Raw genomic sequence first — 19,029 nt, 5'->3', positions numbered from 1 at the left:
TAAAACATGAAAAAAATAGTCGAAATGTGAAATTAAAACCGACAGTAGGTGTCAGCAAGTGACTGTTAATGAGTGAGTCATTGAGATTCAACCGATTCATTCAAACGACTGATTCATTCAGAAACAAAGCATTTGACTGTGGTAATGAGTGAATCACTAAATCATTTTTATCAACCGATTCGTGTTTTAATAGACTAATAAATCAACGTACGTGCACTCTGTGTGTGATTTGGTGATACAGCCTACTTGATCATGTCAGATCACACATCATTACAACAACACTTACCACATTATCGCAGACGATGCTGTATCGCACAGCACACCCCAGACTCGACTTCAGTGGAAAATGAATCATCCATGGTTGTGCGTGCACTTGTTTGCACGTGAGCAAAGGTGTTTTAGGAGTCTAACTTGCAGATGCCAGACCACTGATTCGTCAAACCTGCTTTCCTGCAGTAAAAGTAAAAGTTGGCTGAAATATAAAAACTCAAGTAAAGTACAGATACTCCCAAAAAAATACTTAAGTACTGTAACAAAGTATTATTACTTCGTTACATTACACTACTGCCTATAATAATGAATGAATGAATGAATTAAATACTAACACTTTACAATAAGGTTGGGTGTCTGTTGCTAAGCATCTAGCTGTAACATTTTAACATTTTTCACACTGTACACTGAATTATTGCCCTTCAAAGCAGGGTCTTATGACCCCAGGTAAAAACCAAGCATCTACATTTACAAGTGTGAAACTTTTCGGTTAAAATTCATAATATTTGATGTTACATGAAGTTTACTTAACTAGCAATGCCCTACATCAGGTTGTAGGACATCTTGGTTTGACAGAGATGACCCTGATGATCCAGGAGATAGTGAGATCCTGACAGATATTCAGATAATAATCCCACCAAAGGTCTGCAGTCTGCCCATTGCTATTGAGGTCACAACCATTAGTGGGAGCCCTGCACTGCTGACTGGAAACCTTTTTCAACTGTAAGGCTAAAAATATTATGAACAAATAAAATAATTTCATATGTAATTTTGTAATGATTAAAAGTCATCTGCTCTGATTCTGCAGATTTGATCCACTTCTGGGCTTCAAATGCGTGAATGAACAGCAGGGTGGAGGGGTCTGTCAGGACTACAAGGTCTGCTACACATGTCCGAAAAGTTTCTGCAAGATCCAAGTTCTTTCAAACCTCACAATTGAGGCCGCAAACATTCTAGACAAATATTAAGCTCTTGTGAAACTACGTTTTCAGTTTAAGTTTAGATGTTATGTTAAATACATTAAACATTTGCATTATCCTTCCCTGTCTCAGCTTTTGTTGTTGTGAGTCAAGTTGTGTTGTGAAATACTTTGTAAGAACACTGGCGGAAACTATTAAGGCTCTGTTATGATGATCCCTGCATATCATCAAACTTGTGCATACTACTATACTTGTTCATTTATAATGTCTAACATTTAAATATATAGTTTTTTTTTTTACATTTAAATATAGTACATGTCAACTATGCTGCTATTTCGTCACAAATAAGAGCATTATAAGCGTCATGACACACCAACAAAAAAGACACTTTACAATTCACTAGGCAAAGAGAAAACTAGTTCTAGAAATTATAGAACAAAGTTTGTAGTAAGGTAAATAGGTCTTGTTAAAACATAATGAAACAATTTTTTACATTTAACCCAAACATACTGTGCAGGTAACTCAGTATAACTTTAACTTATTTTATTGTCTGGAGAATATAGCATAGCATACGGTGATAATAATTAAAATATTAATAATGATATATAATAATACAAATTTTATATGTGAATTTGACTTATGTTCACATGTTAATAGTGTTCCTGTACACACATATGAGAATCTGAAAGTGTCCAGCTTTTTTCCAACTCCTCTGTTCTGCATCCTCCTATTCTCGCCGATGGACAAGGCTAGATACAGATGACGCTGAACAGCCCCATCGTGCTGTGGTGTATTTAAAAAAAACAAAATTTTTTTTTTTATTGTGACGTGCTTAGAGAAAGAACTAGAACTGTTCGACGTCATTTCCGGTGGAATATTCCAGCGAATCCTGCTATGCCTTTACAGAGAGACGCGCTGAAAATACGCTGGATTCTGGAAAGCGTTGTCTGTGACAGTCAGGTGCAGTCTGTAATATAAATGTAATCTTCGTCCATTTAAAGTCATAACTGTTTTCACTGAATGTGAATTATAAATACTGTGTCGTCGAAGTTTACCACCAAAATACTTTATTTGTCTGCGTTAATTTTGAGTCGCATCCTTCTGTGCTTGACCTTGAAGGTAAGTTTGTTCTCAGAGCGTGACATATCAGGTTTAAAAAACAAAACATTTTGATATATGAGACTATATGATGGGCTTTATATTCTTGTTCATGTACGCAACGTAACACTATTGTTATATTGAAAGGCTCTTGCTCAGTAACGTTAATACCCTTAATTTAACTACGTAATGGAATAATGCTTGATATTATAAGGGGCACAATAAGAAGCACTCTATTTTCATTCAGTGTTTCTATAATAAAGCGCAGAAAAGATTCAGACGCGCATTTTTAATGCTGTACGATACGATAGGTGAGCGCAGAAACCATGACCTGCAACTTGATATAACGTTACATGACAGTCTCATCAGACTGACTGATGTTGAGTAACTTACACAGTTGTTTATGTAAACTAATAAAACCGAGGTTGCGCAGGAATTACGCATACGCAGCCTTTTCAACATTTCAAGAATTAGCCTACCGAAGATATGATTGTTTTTAGTCATAAAATGCCAGTTTCACCATACATACGGGCTAACCTTAATAATAACGCATCAATTCCTGTGAATTGGCTAGTGTAGTTATAACAACTTGTGAGAAAAACGGTTTTTCCTCTTAAGTGCGTCAGAGATGGTCTTCGACTCCGTGCCTAAGAGCCTTATGTAAGAGACAGGTGGTCCAGAGGCAAGAGTCAATGTGAATGGATCTCATCCCGCCTTCACATATCACTCCTGTAGTATTATAGGAGGAGTTTTTGTCTTTAATTCATTTGATAGCCTGTTATTGACTAAACAGAGCTCTAATTACCCTTTATTTAAAAAAAGGCACTGTTATGATTTAACCTTTTAACGTTGTGGGAAGGTCTTAAGCAACTCTTGACTTAAGACAACAAGTCTACTAATGTGATTGAAAACCTGTGATGAACGTTCTAAAATGTGATTAGGCCTATATAATAATTAATAGAAGTAAAAGGTCCAGTTCCAACTTTAAGGCAGGATGACACGGGTGAATAGGGTGATTTTTTAAAAATCTAATAGATACCACCACATTTACAGTCAACCAAAATTTATTCAGACACCTTCAACATTTCACACATTATCACATGCGCTTTAGTTTAGAAAACGGTAATAAAATATGACAAGATCTCAGAGTTAAACTGTGTCAGAACATATTCCTCTTGATAATGTCAGATAACACTTAAGCAAAACATGGTCAGGTCAAAGAGTCTGAATAATTTTTGGTCCCAAATTTTTATCAATTTTACTGGTAGTCCACTGTATGAAGAATTTTTGGGTATAATATGTCACAGTTTACTTTATTTTGCTATCCTCACTTTGCACCCACTAGTAAAAAAAAAAAAATCAAAAATTATATCTGGCGTCTGAATAAATTTAGGTTTGGCTGTACATCCCTATTTGATTAATCACAGTACTTTAAAACTATTTATTATTATTATTATTATTATTATTATTATTATTGTGAAATGTTGTGTTTGGATATGCAAATAAGGCATTATCAAGTTTCAAAATTTTAGTTTCATTTTGCTGGCATATTAAAAATTTTTACAAAGAGGATTTTGGATATCTCTTTTTATCATATAAATCAGAAAAGAAAAGGGGAAAAAGTCAATGTTTTTCTAAATAAAATATTACATAATGATATAATAACAAACTTCTTTGTAAAAACCTATAAACCTATATAAATAGAAATAAACCTGGAAAGTTTGGTGTATGTAAGTGCTACTGAAGTGGATATTTCTGGCTCAGTGCATCAGAAAGAAATTAATTTTCAATAAATGGCCAAAAGATATGTATTGTAATTGAAATCTACTGATGCACATAGATAAAGTGTAATAGGGTAAAAAACACTTGAATGTGTATTTTGGATGTTTTCTTTAGACTAGTCTGAAAGAAGAATAAAAGTAAAACAGCTCCAGTCCATTTCAAAATGAAAAACAATGGTTGTAGTGTTTTGCCTTAAGTTGTAAGGTAGGTCTTTAAGACTAGGCCGTACACTTTGGCACTAAAACAAAAAAGCACCATGTTATTACTGTGGTGTGAGAGGCAGTGCTTGAAAGCACAGATTACACCCTGTTATGTGCTGTACATGATATTATGTTGTTTTTATCTTCATTTGGTAAAGCTGACTTTCTTATTTGATTTAGTTTCAGCGCTGGTTGACGTGGAGAAATCTGTTGACCATCATGATCCTCCTGACTCCCACATCTGGTACGCAAATTAATACTATATGCAAAGCAGTGGCACATGCCATTTCTGCTTCCCACAATAAAGAAAATGGCTGTTTATGTTTAGGATTGTTTCAATGAGTGCCACTAACTGTGTTCTTACATTCAACAATCTTTGGTAAGGTTTGGGATGGTTGGCACAAGATTGAAACTATGTGAAGCTGTAGAAAAACAAACAAGTGTGGAGTTCCTCATATGCGGAGTGCAGACCTACAACTTTAGAGGCTCGGTTGCACTTTAACTTAGTGTATTGAGCTGGATTTAAGCCCATTTTTGACTGTTTATCCATCACCAAATAAACAACTAAGAGGTTGATGAAATACATTTACATGCAAACTTATGACAAAGCAGTTTTTATAGATAACCGAATAGTTGTTTCGTAGCAATTGGCTTGTATATCTGTTAACTGGAACGTATGGGCCCTAGTTTTTATGACTATGGTGGTGTTTGTCCCATAGTTTCTTAGACTAGCTGCCAAATAAGTTCTTGGTTTTAACTGTTACCAGGTTACACTGAGGTTCAGTTACACAACTTAAGTTATGCCTTTCTATATGTACAGTATTATACAGTGTTGTAGAAACAGATAAATGTTAATCCTGTCAACCCTGGCTTCTGTCACATGGAGCAGAGGAACTAGACATGCACAAAGACCTGCGTTAATGGCTTCTTGGGGTCTTTAGGCGAAATATAGCCTAGTTGCAATGCTCTTTGATGTTCCTGTTAGTTGTTAAGATTACACTCCCACAACAAAGGAAGTCCTTCCCTTTCATCACCTCATCCTTCATTATACTTTGGACTAAGTTCTAGTTCTTTCTCTAGTAGGGCTGGGCATAATGGCCAAAAAAATTATCACGATAAAATTTTTCATATCAGTCGATATCGATAATTATCACGATAAATTTCAAATCTTTATTTCTTTTAAGTTTAAAGGCAAAATTCTGCTCCATAAGGGAAAGTTTTAGAAACCAGACCGTTAATTGTGGTTTTAAACTCTTTATGGTCAGAACATGATAAACACTTCACGTTTTTGAATTCTTTACACTTTTCCAGTAATTTTTTCTTAACAAAATAAATATCTTAATAGAAAAATTAATTTCTTAGTTTCTGCATGTTCTAATGAGTGATATGGTTTCAAATTATGAAAAAGGTTTGTGTAGCCTGACTTTGATGATGCATATCATAAGCACAGTTTGCAGTGCAGTCTGCAAAAACAATAATAATAATACATTTTTTGTCTCTTAGAAATGCACATTTGACAGTAGCTTGAGTTGACAGTAGTAGTAGCTTGAGTTAGGATGCAGATGTATTATTCTGACTAGGGGTGTGCCCGAATTCGAATACCTTATTTGGAAAGCACGGATAATGGCTTCAAAATGAATAAAGGATAACAAATAATTCTGCTGAATAATATTCGCCTGAGGCTGGAACAGTCACTCCTGGTGTTTGCTGGATAACAGGTGAGCCAGGGGATCAGTGCGATATTATACATAAACCTCTAAAGTTACTACGCAATAATGAGTGTGTGAAGTGAAAGAATGTAAACTTTATGAATGAAATGAGCTCAAATCAAACAACTGCATTGCTGTTGCATCTCCGTGCATCTCTCAGAAATCAGAGCTTGGCAAAAGTAATATCCATAGATATGTATAGGTAGATTCCTTATTCGACCGCTCCAAGCACATGGACGCGTCCGCCATCTTGGAACGGTCTATATGTCATCACTCACAATAAAAATCAATGAGTTTCAAGAAGATGCAACAACATTGTGCAGCCTAAATTTAAATTCCTGAAGAAACTGGATAAACGTTCACGGGTAAAAATGTGTTGGTTTGTGTTTTTAAAATGTATTAACTCAATATGACAGGTTTTCAAACTAAAGTAGGCCTACCTTTTAAATGCCTTGTTAGCTAACAGCTTCCTCTTGTTGTATTGTGTTAGTTTAGCAAAAGCATTTCTGAAGTCTACTGAAGATATATATTATTCATATATGCGTATAACTACAGTTGTAGTGCAGATGCACCAGCAACTTGCTCTCGAGTATTCACGGACTGCCTTTGACATTCCAATATGGTGGACAGCTTACGTATAGCGGCCCATAACAGTTGCTAATGAGGAATCTACCTATACATACAGTATCTATGGTAATATCAACTAAAATACTACATCATATACATTCTGCTATTTGTGTATATTTAAATGTCAATGATTTAAACCTTGTACGATATGATACACGAATAAATGGAATAAGCACAGCCGCGTTGCCATCTCTCAAAAACCAAACCAGCTCTCTATCAAGAATAGGCTATCAACAACTTAGATACATATACATTTTCTACTAGGCCTACACGTTTTCTTCTTTCTTTTACTGGTTTGCGTGGCACACACACATTTGTTTAGTGAAGTTCAAAAAAAGACTCCTTAAAGAGTTCTGCGTAATGAAAATGCGCCTTGAATTAATTCAGTCGTGTTCAAATAATCACAAAACGTTTGTCATAAAATCTCTCTGCTTGTATGATAAATTTATTTTTAGAAATTATTAATTTTATATTTTAGAACACTGCATAGGGCAAATAGTCGAAACACAGATATTTTTCCATACTCTGTTCCATACTTTGCGCAGGAACCGGTGAGCCAATGGAAAGTATGATCATTTACATAAACCTCTAAAATTACTACGCAATAACTAGTGTATGAAGTAAATTAGTGTAAACTCTATGAATGAAAAAAGTGCAAATAAAATAGCAGTGTTGCAGTTGCCTTTTTCCATGCATTTCCTAGAAATTACTTAAATCAATTTCCATTTACAAACTGTGTAGGAACCCTTACTGTTTTAATTTGAAGATATTTAAATATTTATTTATCGGACCATGAAAGGTCCCCAAGCTGGGATTCGAACTCACGTTGCCGAAGTACAACTGCAATACATCTCGAAGCACTGCCTATAAAGGGTATCAGCTCCGATTGTTCGAAGATATGAAAATAAATGTTATAATCATTTAAAAAAATTTATTTGAGTTAAACATGCATATTTGTTCAGTGATAACTATAAAAAAAAGATAGGCTGTAAAACCATAGACATAATGATCTTCTCAAGTAACTGTACGAACGTCCGGATCAAGCCCCACCCACTACCGGTTTTATCCGAATCCAGATACAGATATGAATAATTTTGTGATTGTTAAAGATACAGTTACAGATACAAATACTGGCTCCGCTGCACACCCCTAATTCTGACTGTTTGAGTTTTATTAAAATTAACCACTGGTCTTCCATAGTAGCATACATTTAGATCATAACCACCGTTAAAACCACACATACAGCACCTCAACACCATGGTAAAAATGTAACTTTGTACCTATGGTTCTCTAGGTATTTGTATGAAAACAGTAGTCTAAATACATTTAGTATAAATGCACAAACACTATAGCTTAACAAACAAATACTGTAATTATATTCCATTACTACTTTAATACATTTAATTAATGTCTACATTAATTATATAATAAAATTCTATATGAATATCCCACATTTCTGCCACAATACCATGGTGCAGTTACTACAGTAAAAGCCATGGTAAATGATGGCGATTTGTAGATTGAAAAGCTTTCTGACCTGACTGTATCATTGCGCACAGTGTTTCTGCTGTTTGTTAGCGCCGTTTCATCTGGCTTTAAACTAAATCACCAAGTTATTTGTTTTCTTCGCTGAATTCAAGCACTTCACACGGGATCTCACAGCGCTGTTTAGTGCTCGCATGACCAAGGCTTATCAGCGAGTAAACGCATCTGCTCTAGTGAGCTCATGCTGCGCTGCCATTTGAACTTTGAGCCGAGCGGATAAATGCTCCATGTGTTGCGCAGCTCAAATGAGTAGCACTGTTTCGTTCCGCTTATGGCGCATAAACATTATATCGAACATTTATCGAACTCTTGTTATCGTTTTATCGAGGAAAATTATATCGCGATAATTATCATTATCGTTTTATTGCCCAGCCCTATTCTCTAGGTAATATGTAGTTTGAGGTTTACTACTATCTAGTGTTATCTAAAGCCAAGTTCACACTACACGACTTTAAACGTTGACAGATCACTGTGCTGTTCAGACTACATGACTTGCTGTCTGTCTTGAAGTCGTTGTGGTGTTCACACTACATGACACTACATAAATGATCCGCAACAGGGGTCACACACACTACACGAGCTGACAACAACTCTGTCACCCAATGACTCTATCCACTCCCCAAACCACGTTTTGTCATGAAAACACACGTGAGAAGTTGAACGGGAATGACGCGTTTATTTGAAAATGGACGTCGGGAAGAGATTAGTGCTGCAAGCTGTTTGCGTGATGATTTGTTCTAAAAAAATTCGCTCCATTTCTTGTATCCAAACTCTTCTCAAAGCCATGTTGCTGCTGCTGTTTTTCTTTCGCTGACCTCAACCTTGTGATGGCCACTTTTGAAACACTGCTTCATGAAGCTTCGAAACCTTTGCAAATCAATTGTTTCGAAACAGTGGTTCGGAGCGCGTATCAAAATGCAGTAAACGAGGCTTCGTTACGTCATAACTGTTTCGAAATGTTTCGAAATTTCAATTTCAATGATTTCAAAATTATCGCCTTAGGGGGGCGATCTCTGTAAACCCGTGAATCATGCGAGTTCACTGAGATCGCCCCGCAGCGGCGAACCACTGCATCAGCGTCTATGGTTATACGATCTCGGATCAGTTTGATCAATTTGTAGACATTTTTAATGAGACATTTGTGTAATTAAAAGGATGTGTAGTAGTTAATAGTCTCTTACTGGCCTGTTTAGACAAGCTCTCCATAAAACAAACAAAACAAGCCCTTGCAAATTAATAATAATTATTTTAAAGACGCATAGGCCTATTATACAGACACTTAATTTTTAATAGTATTTTGTTATTTATTATAGTTTCAAAAAAGCGTTTTCATTGGGTTTGTAAAAGTTGTTTTTGTTGCATTTATACAGTTTTGACCAGCAGGCGTCACCAGCGTGTGGTGTTTCAAGCACTTCTAAACAGTGAATCATTTTGCGAAGCAATTGGTTCAGTTGATTCGAAGCTTCAAAATGGTTAGTTTCTCCCATCACTACCTCAACCCATGCCTTGCTCTCTCATTGGCTGTAGTTCGTCGTGACACCTGACACCATGTGATGTCGAGTTGGCCGACAGGTCCAGATATTTAGCATATTTGTTTGGCATCGCCGTCGCGTCAACGAGCCTCTTTGATGCATCATTGAGTAGTTCGTCGTTGAGATTTTCCCACGATCACATCTCGACCTGTCGGCAAGCTGGTTGACTTGCAAATCGGGCTTAAAATCCTGTAGTGTAAACTTGGCTTAAGGGTCTGTAAACAGGAAGCTCCATATATTAATATTGTGATTGTTAAACAATTTGACAGTGGCACAAGCAAACACAATGCATAACTAGTAATTCTGAATTACTAGTGCCATGGCATTGCATTTGTAGATAATAATATGATAAACAATAATAAGATGCCATTACTTTCATAGTTTACTGCAACACTGGCATGCCACATTTCATCTATTAGTTCGGATAGTCCAATACTGGTGTATTTTGCATAATTTTGTGCAAGGCATTTTACTTTTTGAAACTTGGATCATTATTTTTCACACATAATAGGCTATCCTGACTTTAAATGAAAGCCTTTTGCATTTACATGTAGTGTAAAAATGAAAGACACCATTTGGTTGAACTATAATAGGTCAATTCACTACTGTTTGAAAATTTGGGGCCGGTAAGTCTCTTAAGCTCACCAAGGTTGCATTTATTTGATCAAAAATACAGTAAAAACTAAAATTGTGAGAGGACTTTTCTGTTTTTATATATTTTAAGATGTAACTTATTTCAGTGATGGCAAAGCTGAATTTTCAGCAGTCATTGCTCCAGTCTTCAGTGGCACATGATCCTTCAGAAATCATTCTAAAATGGTGCTCATGAAATATTTCTTAATGTTGAACAGTTGTGCTACTTAATATCTTTGAGAAAACCATGATACATTTTTTTAGTATTCTCGGATGAATAGAGAGTTCAAAATAACAGCATTTATTTTTAACATTACAAATATCTTTACTGTCACTTGATCAAATTAATGCATCCCGGCTGCATAAAAGTATTAATTGCTTAAAAAATTCTACTGATCCCAGACATTTCAATGGTAGTATGTGCTTTCACTACCAATATAATCCATAATAGGCTGCTTGCTTTAAGCAGCTTTATTAATTTAAGATTGTTATTCTCAACAAATATCAGACATGCTTTAATAAACCTTACAAACTTTATAGAAAACATTTGAAATGAGAGGTCTAATTGCCTCAAAGTACAAAGAACGTTAAGCTCTATGGTGAATTATGTATGTTGGCATGTGCTGTGTCTCATTGACTGTTTTCTTTCAGATGAAGAGTCGCTTGAAATCAACTGGCTTTGGAGTCACATCAAGTTCAGGTTACAAAACACAATAGCAGGAACCCTTCCTTAAAGGTGGAGTGTGTACTTTTTTATATTTAAGAATACTCCCAGTTTAATATGCAGAGACAGCTATAAGTAAAGTATTCACTGGTTGAGTCCCCCTAAAAGTGTAAACACTCTGGTTTTATGGCACTATCAAAACATCGCTCTGTTGGTTTGAGCAGCCTGGCATAGCAACATTGGCACAATGAATAGTGTGGGTTTGGGGCAGAGCTATCTGTGTTCGATCACTAATGACACAAATTACATACTTCACCTTTAAACCTTTTTTATGTCTTTGTAAATGTTAGGCTTTTTTTTGTATTACTGAACTTAAAAGTTTACACTTAATGACACATGTGCATGTGTTCTTGCATGCTTCTCTCACATAGAAAAGCAGCACATGCCAAAGAAAAATACATGGATTGTCATGCATAGACATTTTAGTGTTTTTTGTCATAATACACTATATGGACAAAAGTATTGGGATACACCTCTTAATTATTGAATTCAGGTGTTTCATTCAGACTCATTGCCGAAAGTGTATAAAATCAAGCACCTAGCCATGCAGTCTGCATTTAGAAACCTTTGTGAAAAAAATGGGTCGTTCTGAAGAGCTCAGTGATTTCAAGTGTGATACTGTGATAGGATGCCACTTTTGAAACAAGTCAGTTCATGAAATTTTATCCCTGCTAGATATCCCACAATCAGCTGTAAGTGGTGTTATTGGAAAGTGTAAGCGTTTAGGAACAGCAGCAACTCAGCCATGAAGCAGAATACCACATAAAGTCACAGAACAGTGTGATGAGTGATGAGGCGCATAGTGAGCAAAAGTCACCAAACACTCTGCTGAATGAATCCATAGCTAAAGAGATCCGAACTTCCATTGGCATTAATATCACCATGAAAACTGTGCAGTGGGAACTTCATAGAATGGGTTACCATGAACGAGCAACTGCATGCAAGCCTCACATCACCGTGTACAATGCCAAGCGTCAAATGGAGTAGTGTAAAGCATGCAGCTACTGGACTCTGGAGCAGTGGAAACGTGTTCTGTGGAGTGACGAATCATGCTTCTCTGTTTGGCAGCCTGATGTGTGAGTCTGGGTTTGGAGGATGCAAGAAGAATGTAACCTGCCCGACTGCATTTTGCCAACTGTAAAGTTTGGGAGGAGGAGGGATAATGGTATGGGTCTGATTTTCAGGGGTTGGGCTAGGCCGCTTACTTCCACTGAAGGGAAGTTTTAATGCTTCAGCATACCAAGACATTTTTAGACCTTTTCTATTCCAGCATGACTGTACACCAGTGCACAAAGCAAAGTCCATAAAGAGATGATTAAATGAGTTTGGTGCAGAAGAACTTGACTGGCCTGCACAGAGCCCTGACCTCAACCCCATTGAACAACTTTAGGATGTACTGGAATGGAGATTGTGAGCTAAGTCTTTTCGTCCAACATCAGTGTCTGACCTCACAAATGCTCTACTGGATGAATGAGCAAGAATTCCCACAGAAACACTCCAAAATCTTATGGAAAGCCTTCCCAGAAGAGTGGAAGCCATTATATCTGCAAAGGGGGGACCAACTCCGTATTAATGTCTGTGTATTTGGATGTTTGTATCATGTTTGTATTTAGGTCAGGTGTCTCAATACTTTTGTCCATAAAGTGTATCTGCTAATGGGGGATTTGATTCTCTACTAACATCCCAATAAAGATATTTCAAATACATACTGCATAATGAATAAAATGTGACCCATGATTATGTGAATTTCTCTAGCAAAACACACATTCAACCACTTGAGATGTTCATTTTGAATTTATGCCCACTGATTTGCTCCAACACAAAGACCTCTTTGTGTGACTTCATTGAAAATCACTGCAGTGTTCCAGTGGCAAAACAGTCTTGGCCACACATAAAGAAAAGCACTCGAATTTTAACAAGTCTTTCTTGCTTATTTTACCTGTTTTGAGAATATTTACTGTTAATATTATTTTCATTTTGTAGCACAATGTGAATCTGAATGTACACATTTTGCTATCATCTGTATAGTATAGCATTCTCAGTAGCTCTTCTAGGTGAAATTGCTGTAACAGTGCTTGGATTCAGTAAAAAGTGGCAATTTAAATGGTTGATTAGTGAATGATTTATGAGAATGCTGCTTCAGGATATGAATCTGCAGTGCACTGCATGATTGCCAGTTGTCGTGGGTGTGAGTAAGCATAACTTCTTGTACAAAGACAGACATCTCATTGTAAAAATGGTGATGTCAGCCATTTTTAATAACCCCTCAATCAAATGTTTGTCAAAGCAGCACCAAATTCTCTTAGTGTAAGGTATTGATGCTTTAACCATCACTAGGGGTTTCTAGGTGTCTTTTAGGCGTTCACACTGGCAGGCCAAATGTGTTTTTTTTTTTTTTTTAGCCCAAATGCCATGATGTACATAAGCAAACATCTCATTTCCAGTTCTCTCCCTACATCTAGTTTGCTGCATCTGGTTGGGAAAATGACTGATTGAATGAAATCTGTTGCTTAGACAGTCTTTCTTAAATATTGGACTTGAACAACAAATGTCTGCAGTGTGAACATAACCTTTTCTAGAGCTTTAGTTTGTCAGATTAGAGGGCTGATGACTTTAGATCAATGTGATGTTTGAATTGTAAATGAGTCATAACTTCAGTAATGTTCTCTCACAAAAATGTGTCATTTGATGTGGTAATAGTGCCTTGTGGTTTTGGTGTACAGAGGGATGAGCAGACATTTGTAATCACATTGTTTGGTCATATCTAATAAGTGAGCAAGAGTTGCATTCTATTGGTAAGTGTATGTTTTTTTTTTTTTTACCTCAGCATGTCTTTTGTGCATATTTAATTACCCTTTGAATGCCACATTTTTTAAAATGTTTTTAATTTCTACAATGATTTTAAATTTTTACTTTTTTCTCCAAAATTACACCTTGTACACTTTTTTTTGTTTGTTTATTTAACATCTTCATGGAGGAGTTAACTTTTAGGATAATTTTTTTTTATGGTGAGGGCATAGCATCTATAAAGAATATCCCCGCCTGTCTTGACATAGTTTTACATGTATTATTTCACATTGCAACTGTATAGTTTTATTATTAACATAATGTAATGTTTTTGTGCAAAGGCATCGGCTAGAGTCATGCATGTTAAAGAGAATCATAGATTATAATATAAAAGTTTTTTTTCCCCCTGACAAACATGGCTTTAACACTTTCTGCAATAAGTGAGAGAATCATTGGTGGTCATTTATTTAATATGTTAAAATGACCATGTTATTAAGTTTTAGAGAAATTCAGTGAATAATTACAAACATCACATGTTTAGATTATGGAGGAATTTGTACTTTAGATATTTTAAAGTTTAAAGTTTAACTAGTTGACTTTGGTGGAATCCAGTCAATTAAACACTCCTTTGATATATTTTTACGTAACTGAGAACTCTCCAAACCATGAACTGACAAATTGGAGATGTTGTGTAATTGCTCATGTTTCTTTTTGGTAGCCTTTTTCCAGGACGCTAACAAACTGCTCCTAAACGAACAAGCTAACTGGGTGCATCTAAAGGAGTTTGCCCGTAAAAATGCTGCCAACGCTCTTTCTGTTGCCAACATGCTCATGGGCATGGCCTCAATCCTCTGCAGTCTCAATGGGTATGCATTCATGCTTTTGATTTGTACTGCACAGAGAAAACCAAATGCATACAAAAATACAACAATAAAAATTCATAAAGTGAATGTTGTGTTACAGTAGAAAGAAGGAATTTCAAAGTGAAGTTTGTTTTGTTTAACTTTCTCATTGTTTTGTACTTTCTTTATGTCCCTGCCACCGTTGTTATTCACAGCCATCATCATGCCGCGTGCTGGCTGGTTCTGATCGGTTATCTGCTGGATTTGGCAGATGGAGCGGTTGCTAGGCAACTAAATGCGTGTTCTGCACTGGGTGAGCAGTGTTGAGTGTCCTTAAATACAAGGGAGTGGGGCCAGGGGTGAGTCTTGTTGCTTTAGATATCTTTAGATGCTTTCATCTACAGTCCCCTTACAGAGTACCACTTAAAAATAAAATGAAGGGAAGGAATAAATGATCAGTTCAATTCAATTCCTGGAGGGCCGGAGCCCTGCAGTTTTGTTCCAACCGTGCTCCAACACACATACCATGTAGTTTACAAATAAGCCGGAAGGACTTGATTAGTTGGATCAAGTGTGTTTAATTAGGGTTGAATCTAAACTCTGCAGGGCTCCAGGAATTGAGTTTGACTCCCCTGCTTTATATATTGGATTAATAATCTATTGGATTAATAATCCAAATGTAAACATGTAAAAAAACAAAAACAAAAAACAGTTGGCAAATTGTTGCGGAAAGCCATTTGAAATGAGAATTGAAATGTTTTTTTTATTTATTTATTATTATTTATTATAGTTTTAGAGGCATTATTACCACCATACAGTGTGTTTCTCCAGGACCACAGCCCTACAAAAGCAGACTACAAGACAAACACAGTTTAAATCTAATTAAATAAACTACTAAAAATGTAAATAAAAAATGCAAAAACAAGTGTACAAGTGCAAAAAGCATGGTACAGAACAAAGCACAGTGACGACAATACAGCGATGTCTGTTACTATGTCTGTTAGGTTGGTAACACTTTACATTAAGGTTCCCTTTATAAAGTGTTTATAAAGGTGCTCATAAATGACTAATAACTCATTTACAAATGCATTATAAATCATTGATAAGCAGTTATAAATGCATGAATAAAAAAGGTGATTTTAATGCAATACCTGCCAAATAGTGAGCCATTTTTAACTCACATGTTATAAATGCTTAATAAATATATTTATTAATACTTAGTTCATTCAAAACCGGATTACTGGTTCATTTCTTGATGCAGCAAAAATGTACTTTTATAGTGAGACTGAAGGGTGTTGTATTTGTGGTTCTCTCATTTATATCTCATGACTCATGTCACTTTTTGTACAATGTTTCTTACCAGAATCTACTCTGTACCTTACCCATGATACGCTGCAAAAGTTCATGATGCCTATCCACAGCAGTGATTAGAAACTGATATATTTTGTTTATCAAGATGAAATTATCAAACTTCATTTTGGGGCGGAAAAAATCATAAAAGCACATCCATGGCTTGATGAAATATCAATAATAACATTTTTTAATTCCAATAGTAGTTACCTGTGAACCATAATGTAAATAATTTATGAATTAATTATAAACGTTAATAACCTGTAAAAGTGAACCTTAATGTAAAATGAACAGCTGTGAACCATTTATTATTGAGTTATAAATGTTAATAACTTTTAAAAGTGAACCTTAATGTAAAGTGAACACCTGTGAACCATTTATTAATGAGTTATAAACGTTAATGTCTAAAAGTGAACCTTAATGTAAAGTGAACACCTGTGAACCATTTATTAATGAGTTATAAACGTTAATGTCTAAAAGTGAACCTTAATGTAAAGTGGATACCTGTGAACCATTTATTTATGAGCTATAAACGTTAGAAACCTGTCAAAATGACCCTTAGTATAAAGTGAACACCTGTGAACCATTTATTAATGAGTTATAAACGTTAATGTCTAAAAGTGAACCTTAATGTAAAGTGAACACCTGTGAACCATTTATTAATGAGTTATAAACGTTAATGTCTAAAAGTGAACCTTAATGTAAAGTGAACACCTGTGAACCATTTATTAATGAGTTATAAACGTTAATATCCTGTTAAAGTGAACCTTAATGTAAAGTGAACACCTGTGTACCATTTATTAATGAGTTCTAAATGTTAATAACCTGTGAAAGTGAACCTTGATGTAAAGTGAACAGCTGTGAACCATTTATCAATGAGTTATAAATGTTAATAACTTCTAAAAGTGAACCTTAATGTAAAGTGAACACCTGTGAACCATTTATTAATGAGCTATCAACGTTAGAAACCTGTCAAAATTACCCTTAGTATATATAATCATTTATTAATGAGTTACAAATGTTAATAACCTGTGAAAGTGAACCTTAATGTAAAGTGAACACACACTAATCATTTATTTATTATTAATGCACACACTGAAGGTTTTTTTTTTCCTGGTGAAATGTATTTTATTGTTGATGCACTATAAACACAACAACTTGAAACAACATTCCTGAGCATAACTGCACACGAAAAGTAGCTTATACAAGTAAACTCACATTAAACAATTCAGGGAAAAAAATCAAGTATTCCACCAAATTATAACTAAGCATCACATCTATATGACAAAAATATTATATAAATGCAAGCTCAATAAAGGCACCTAAATATTTATATTTTATCTAACTTAACAGTTTTGAAATAATCATTAAATCAATGACCGAAAGCACCGTTACAGAACATTATCATATTAATAAGCAATCAGTAATGATTTTTGATATCACGATAAAGCCCACTGTAACTTGAGTGTTTGACTATCCACACTTTCAGTACCTGCGAGCGAGCGAACCGTCCGCCGGAGAGACATCGCTGTTATTTATTTGTACAGTAACTACATTGAACTAACACAGCGATATCAACACTTGAAAAACACAGTCTGCAATGTCACCTCACAGTTAGCTTACCCGTAAAATCAGCACTTATGTGTGTGAGATTAAAATTTCACTTCAGAGCATGTTGGAACAGTCCTAACAGCGTGACTTCTTCTCTTGAAAAGTGCCTTTGTATCGAATGCTCACCAGCGCCAACTACAGGCTGTGGTACACGCAGGCAACTACAGACACAGGCTTTGGTGATGTGATCCTTTTTTATTTCCAAAATGTAACAGTGTATAACAAATAAGGCAAAAGAAGACACAAATTTGTGTGATCAGAAATTGTATAACAACAAAGGCACTTTTCAAGAGAAGAAGTCACGCTGTTAAGACTGTTCCAACGTGCTCTGAAGTGAAATTTTATCTCAGTGATTAATCAGTGTTTTCTGATTTTACGGGTAAGCTAACTGTGAGGTAACATTGCAGACTGTGTTTTTCAAGTGTTGATATCGCTGTGTTAGTTCAATGTAGTTACTGTATAAATAAATAACCGCGACGGCGCTCCCGCGGACGGTTCGCTTGCTCGCAGTTACTGAAAGTGTTGATAGTCAAACAAACACTGAAGTTACAGTGGGCTTTATCGTGATATCAAAAATCATTACTGATTGATTATTAATTTGATAATGTTATGTAACAGTGCTTTCGGTAATTGATTTAATGATTATTTCAAAACTGTTACATTAGATAAAATATAAATATTTAGGTGCCTTTATTGAGCTTGCATTTATCAAATATTTTTGTCATATAAATGTGTTGCTTAGTTATAATTTGGTGGAATACTTGATTGTTTTGTCTGAATTGTTTAATGTGAGTTGACTTGTATAAGCCACTTTTCGTGTGCAGTTATGCTCAGGAACGTTGTTTCAAGTTGTTGTGTTTACTGATATAGTGCATCAACAATAAAATACATTTCACCTGGAAAAAATACCCTTCAGTGTGTGCATTAATAATAAATAAATGATTAGTGTGTGTTCACTTTACATTAAGGTTCACTTTCACAGGTTATTAAGGTTTATAACTCATTAACTCCTTAGCTGTCACCCCCCCATTTTCAGCATGGAGACAGAAATGACATACCCAAAATAAAAAGGTTGCTGCTTATGAGTCTTTCTTACTAGATACATAATCAACATATGTTCACAAAGCTGACACTTCAAAGTTTACTGTTCAGGAATCAGAATTACTCGAACTATTATGGTAATAAAGATATATAAGCTCAAACATGAAAACAAAAATAATGAATGAATGAATAAATTATGCATTTATATAGCGCTTTATTGTGTATTGCTGTACTTTTTTAACATATTAAAAACATTTTTTAAAAGTATAAAAAAATATTTTACATTAAGGTTCACTTTCACAGGTTATTAAAATTTTTTACTTATTATTAATGGTTCACAGGTGTTCACTTTACAATA

General features: G+C 35.2%; 2 protein-coding genes across 2 annotated transcripts in view; both read left to right on the top strand.

Moving 5' to 3' along the window:
* LOC107716069 (uncharacterized) overlaps positions 1-1,238 on the top strand; it is a 9,160-nt gene extending 7,922 nt beyond the window's left edge. The window contains exons 15-16 of the mRNA XM_016522389.1: positions 822-993; positions 1,079-1,238. Of these exons, the coding sequence (XP_016377875.1) occupies positions 822-993; positions 1,079-1,238 (332 nt within the window). The remainder of the gene's footprint in view (positions 1-821; positions 994-1,078) is intronic.
* An 817-nt stretch (positions 1,239-2,055) lies between these two features.
* LOC107716068 (CDP-diacylglycerol--serine O-phosphatidyltransferase-like) overlaps positions 2,056-19,029 on the top strand; it is a gene marked incomplete at its 3' end in the record, with an annotated part of 21,335 nt that continues 4,361 nt past the window's right edge. The window contains exons 1-4 of the mRNA XM_016522388.1: positions 2,056-2,309; positions 4,451-4,514; positions 14,546-14,693; positions 14,885-14,982. Coding sequence (XP_016377874.1) covers positions 4,490-4,514; positions 14,546-14,693; positions 14,885-14,982 — 271 coding nt within the window. The remainder of the gene's footprint in view (positions 2,310-4,450; positions 4,515-14,545; positions 14,694-14,884; positions 14,983-19,029) is intronic.

The sequence above is a fragment of the Sinocyclocheilus rhinocerous genome, unplaced genomic scaffold (genome assembly GCF_001515625.1).
Source record: "Sinocyclocheilus rhinocerous isolate Xijiao unplaced genomic scaffold, SAMN03320098_v1.1 scaffold148, whole genome shotgun sequence".
Lineage (NCBI taxonomy): Eukaryota > Metazoa > Chordata > Actinopteri > Cypriniformes > Cyprinidae > Sinocyclocheilus > Sinocyclocheilus rhinocerous.
This window is presented reverse-complemented; position numbering and strand designations above follow the sequence as displayed.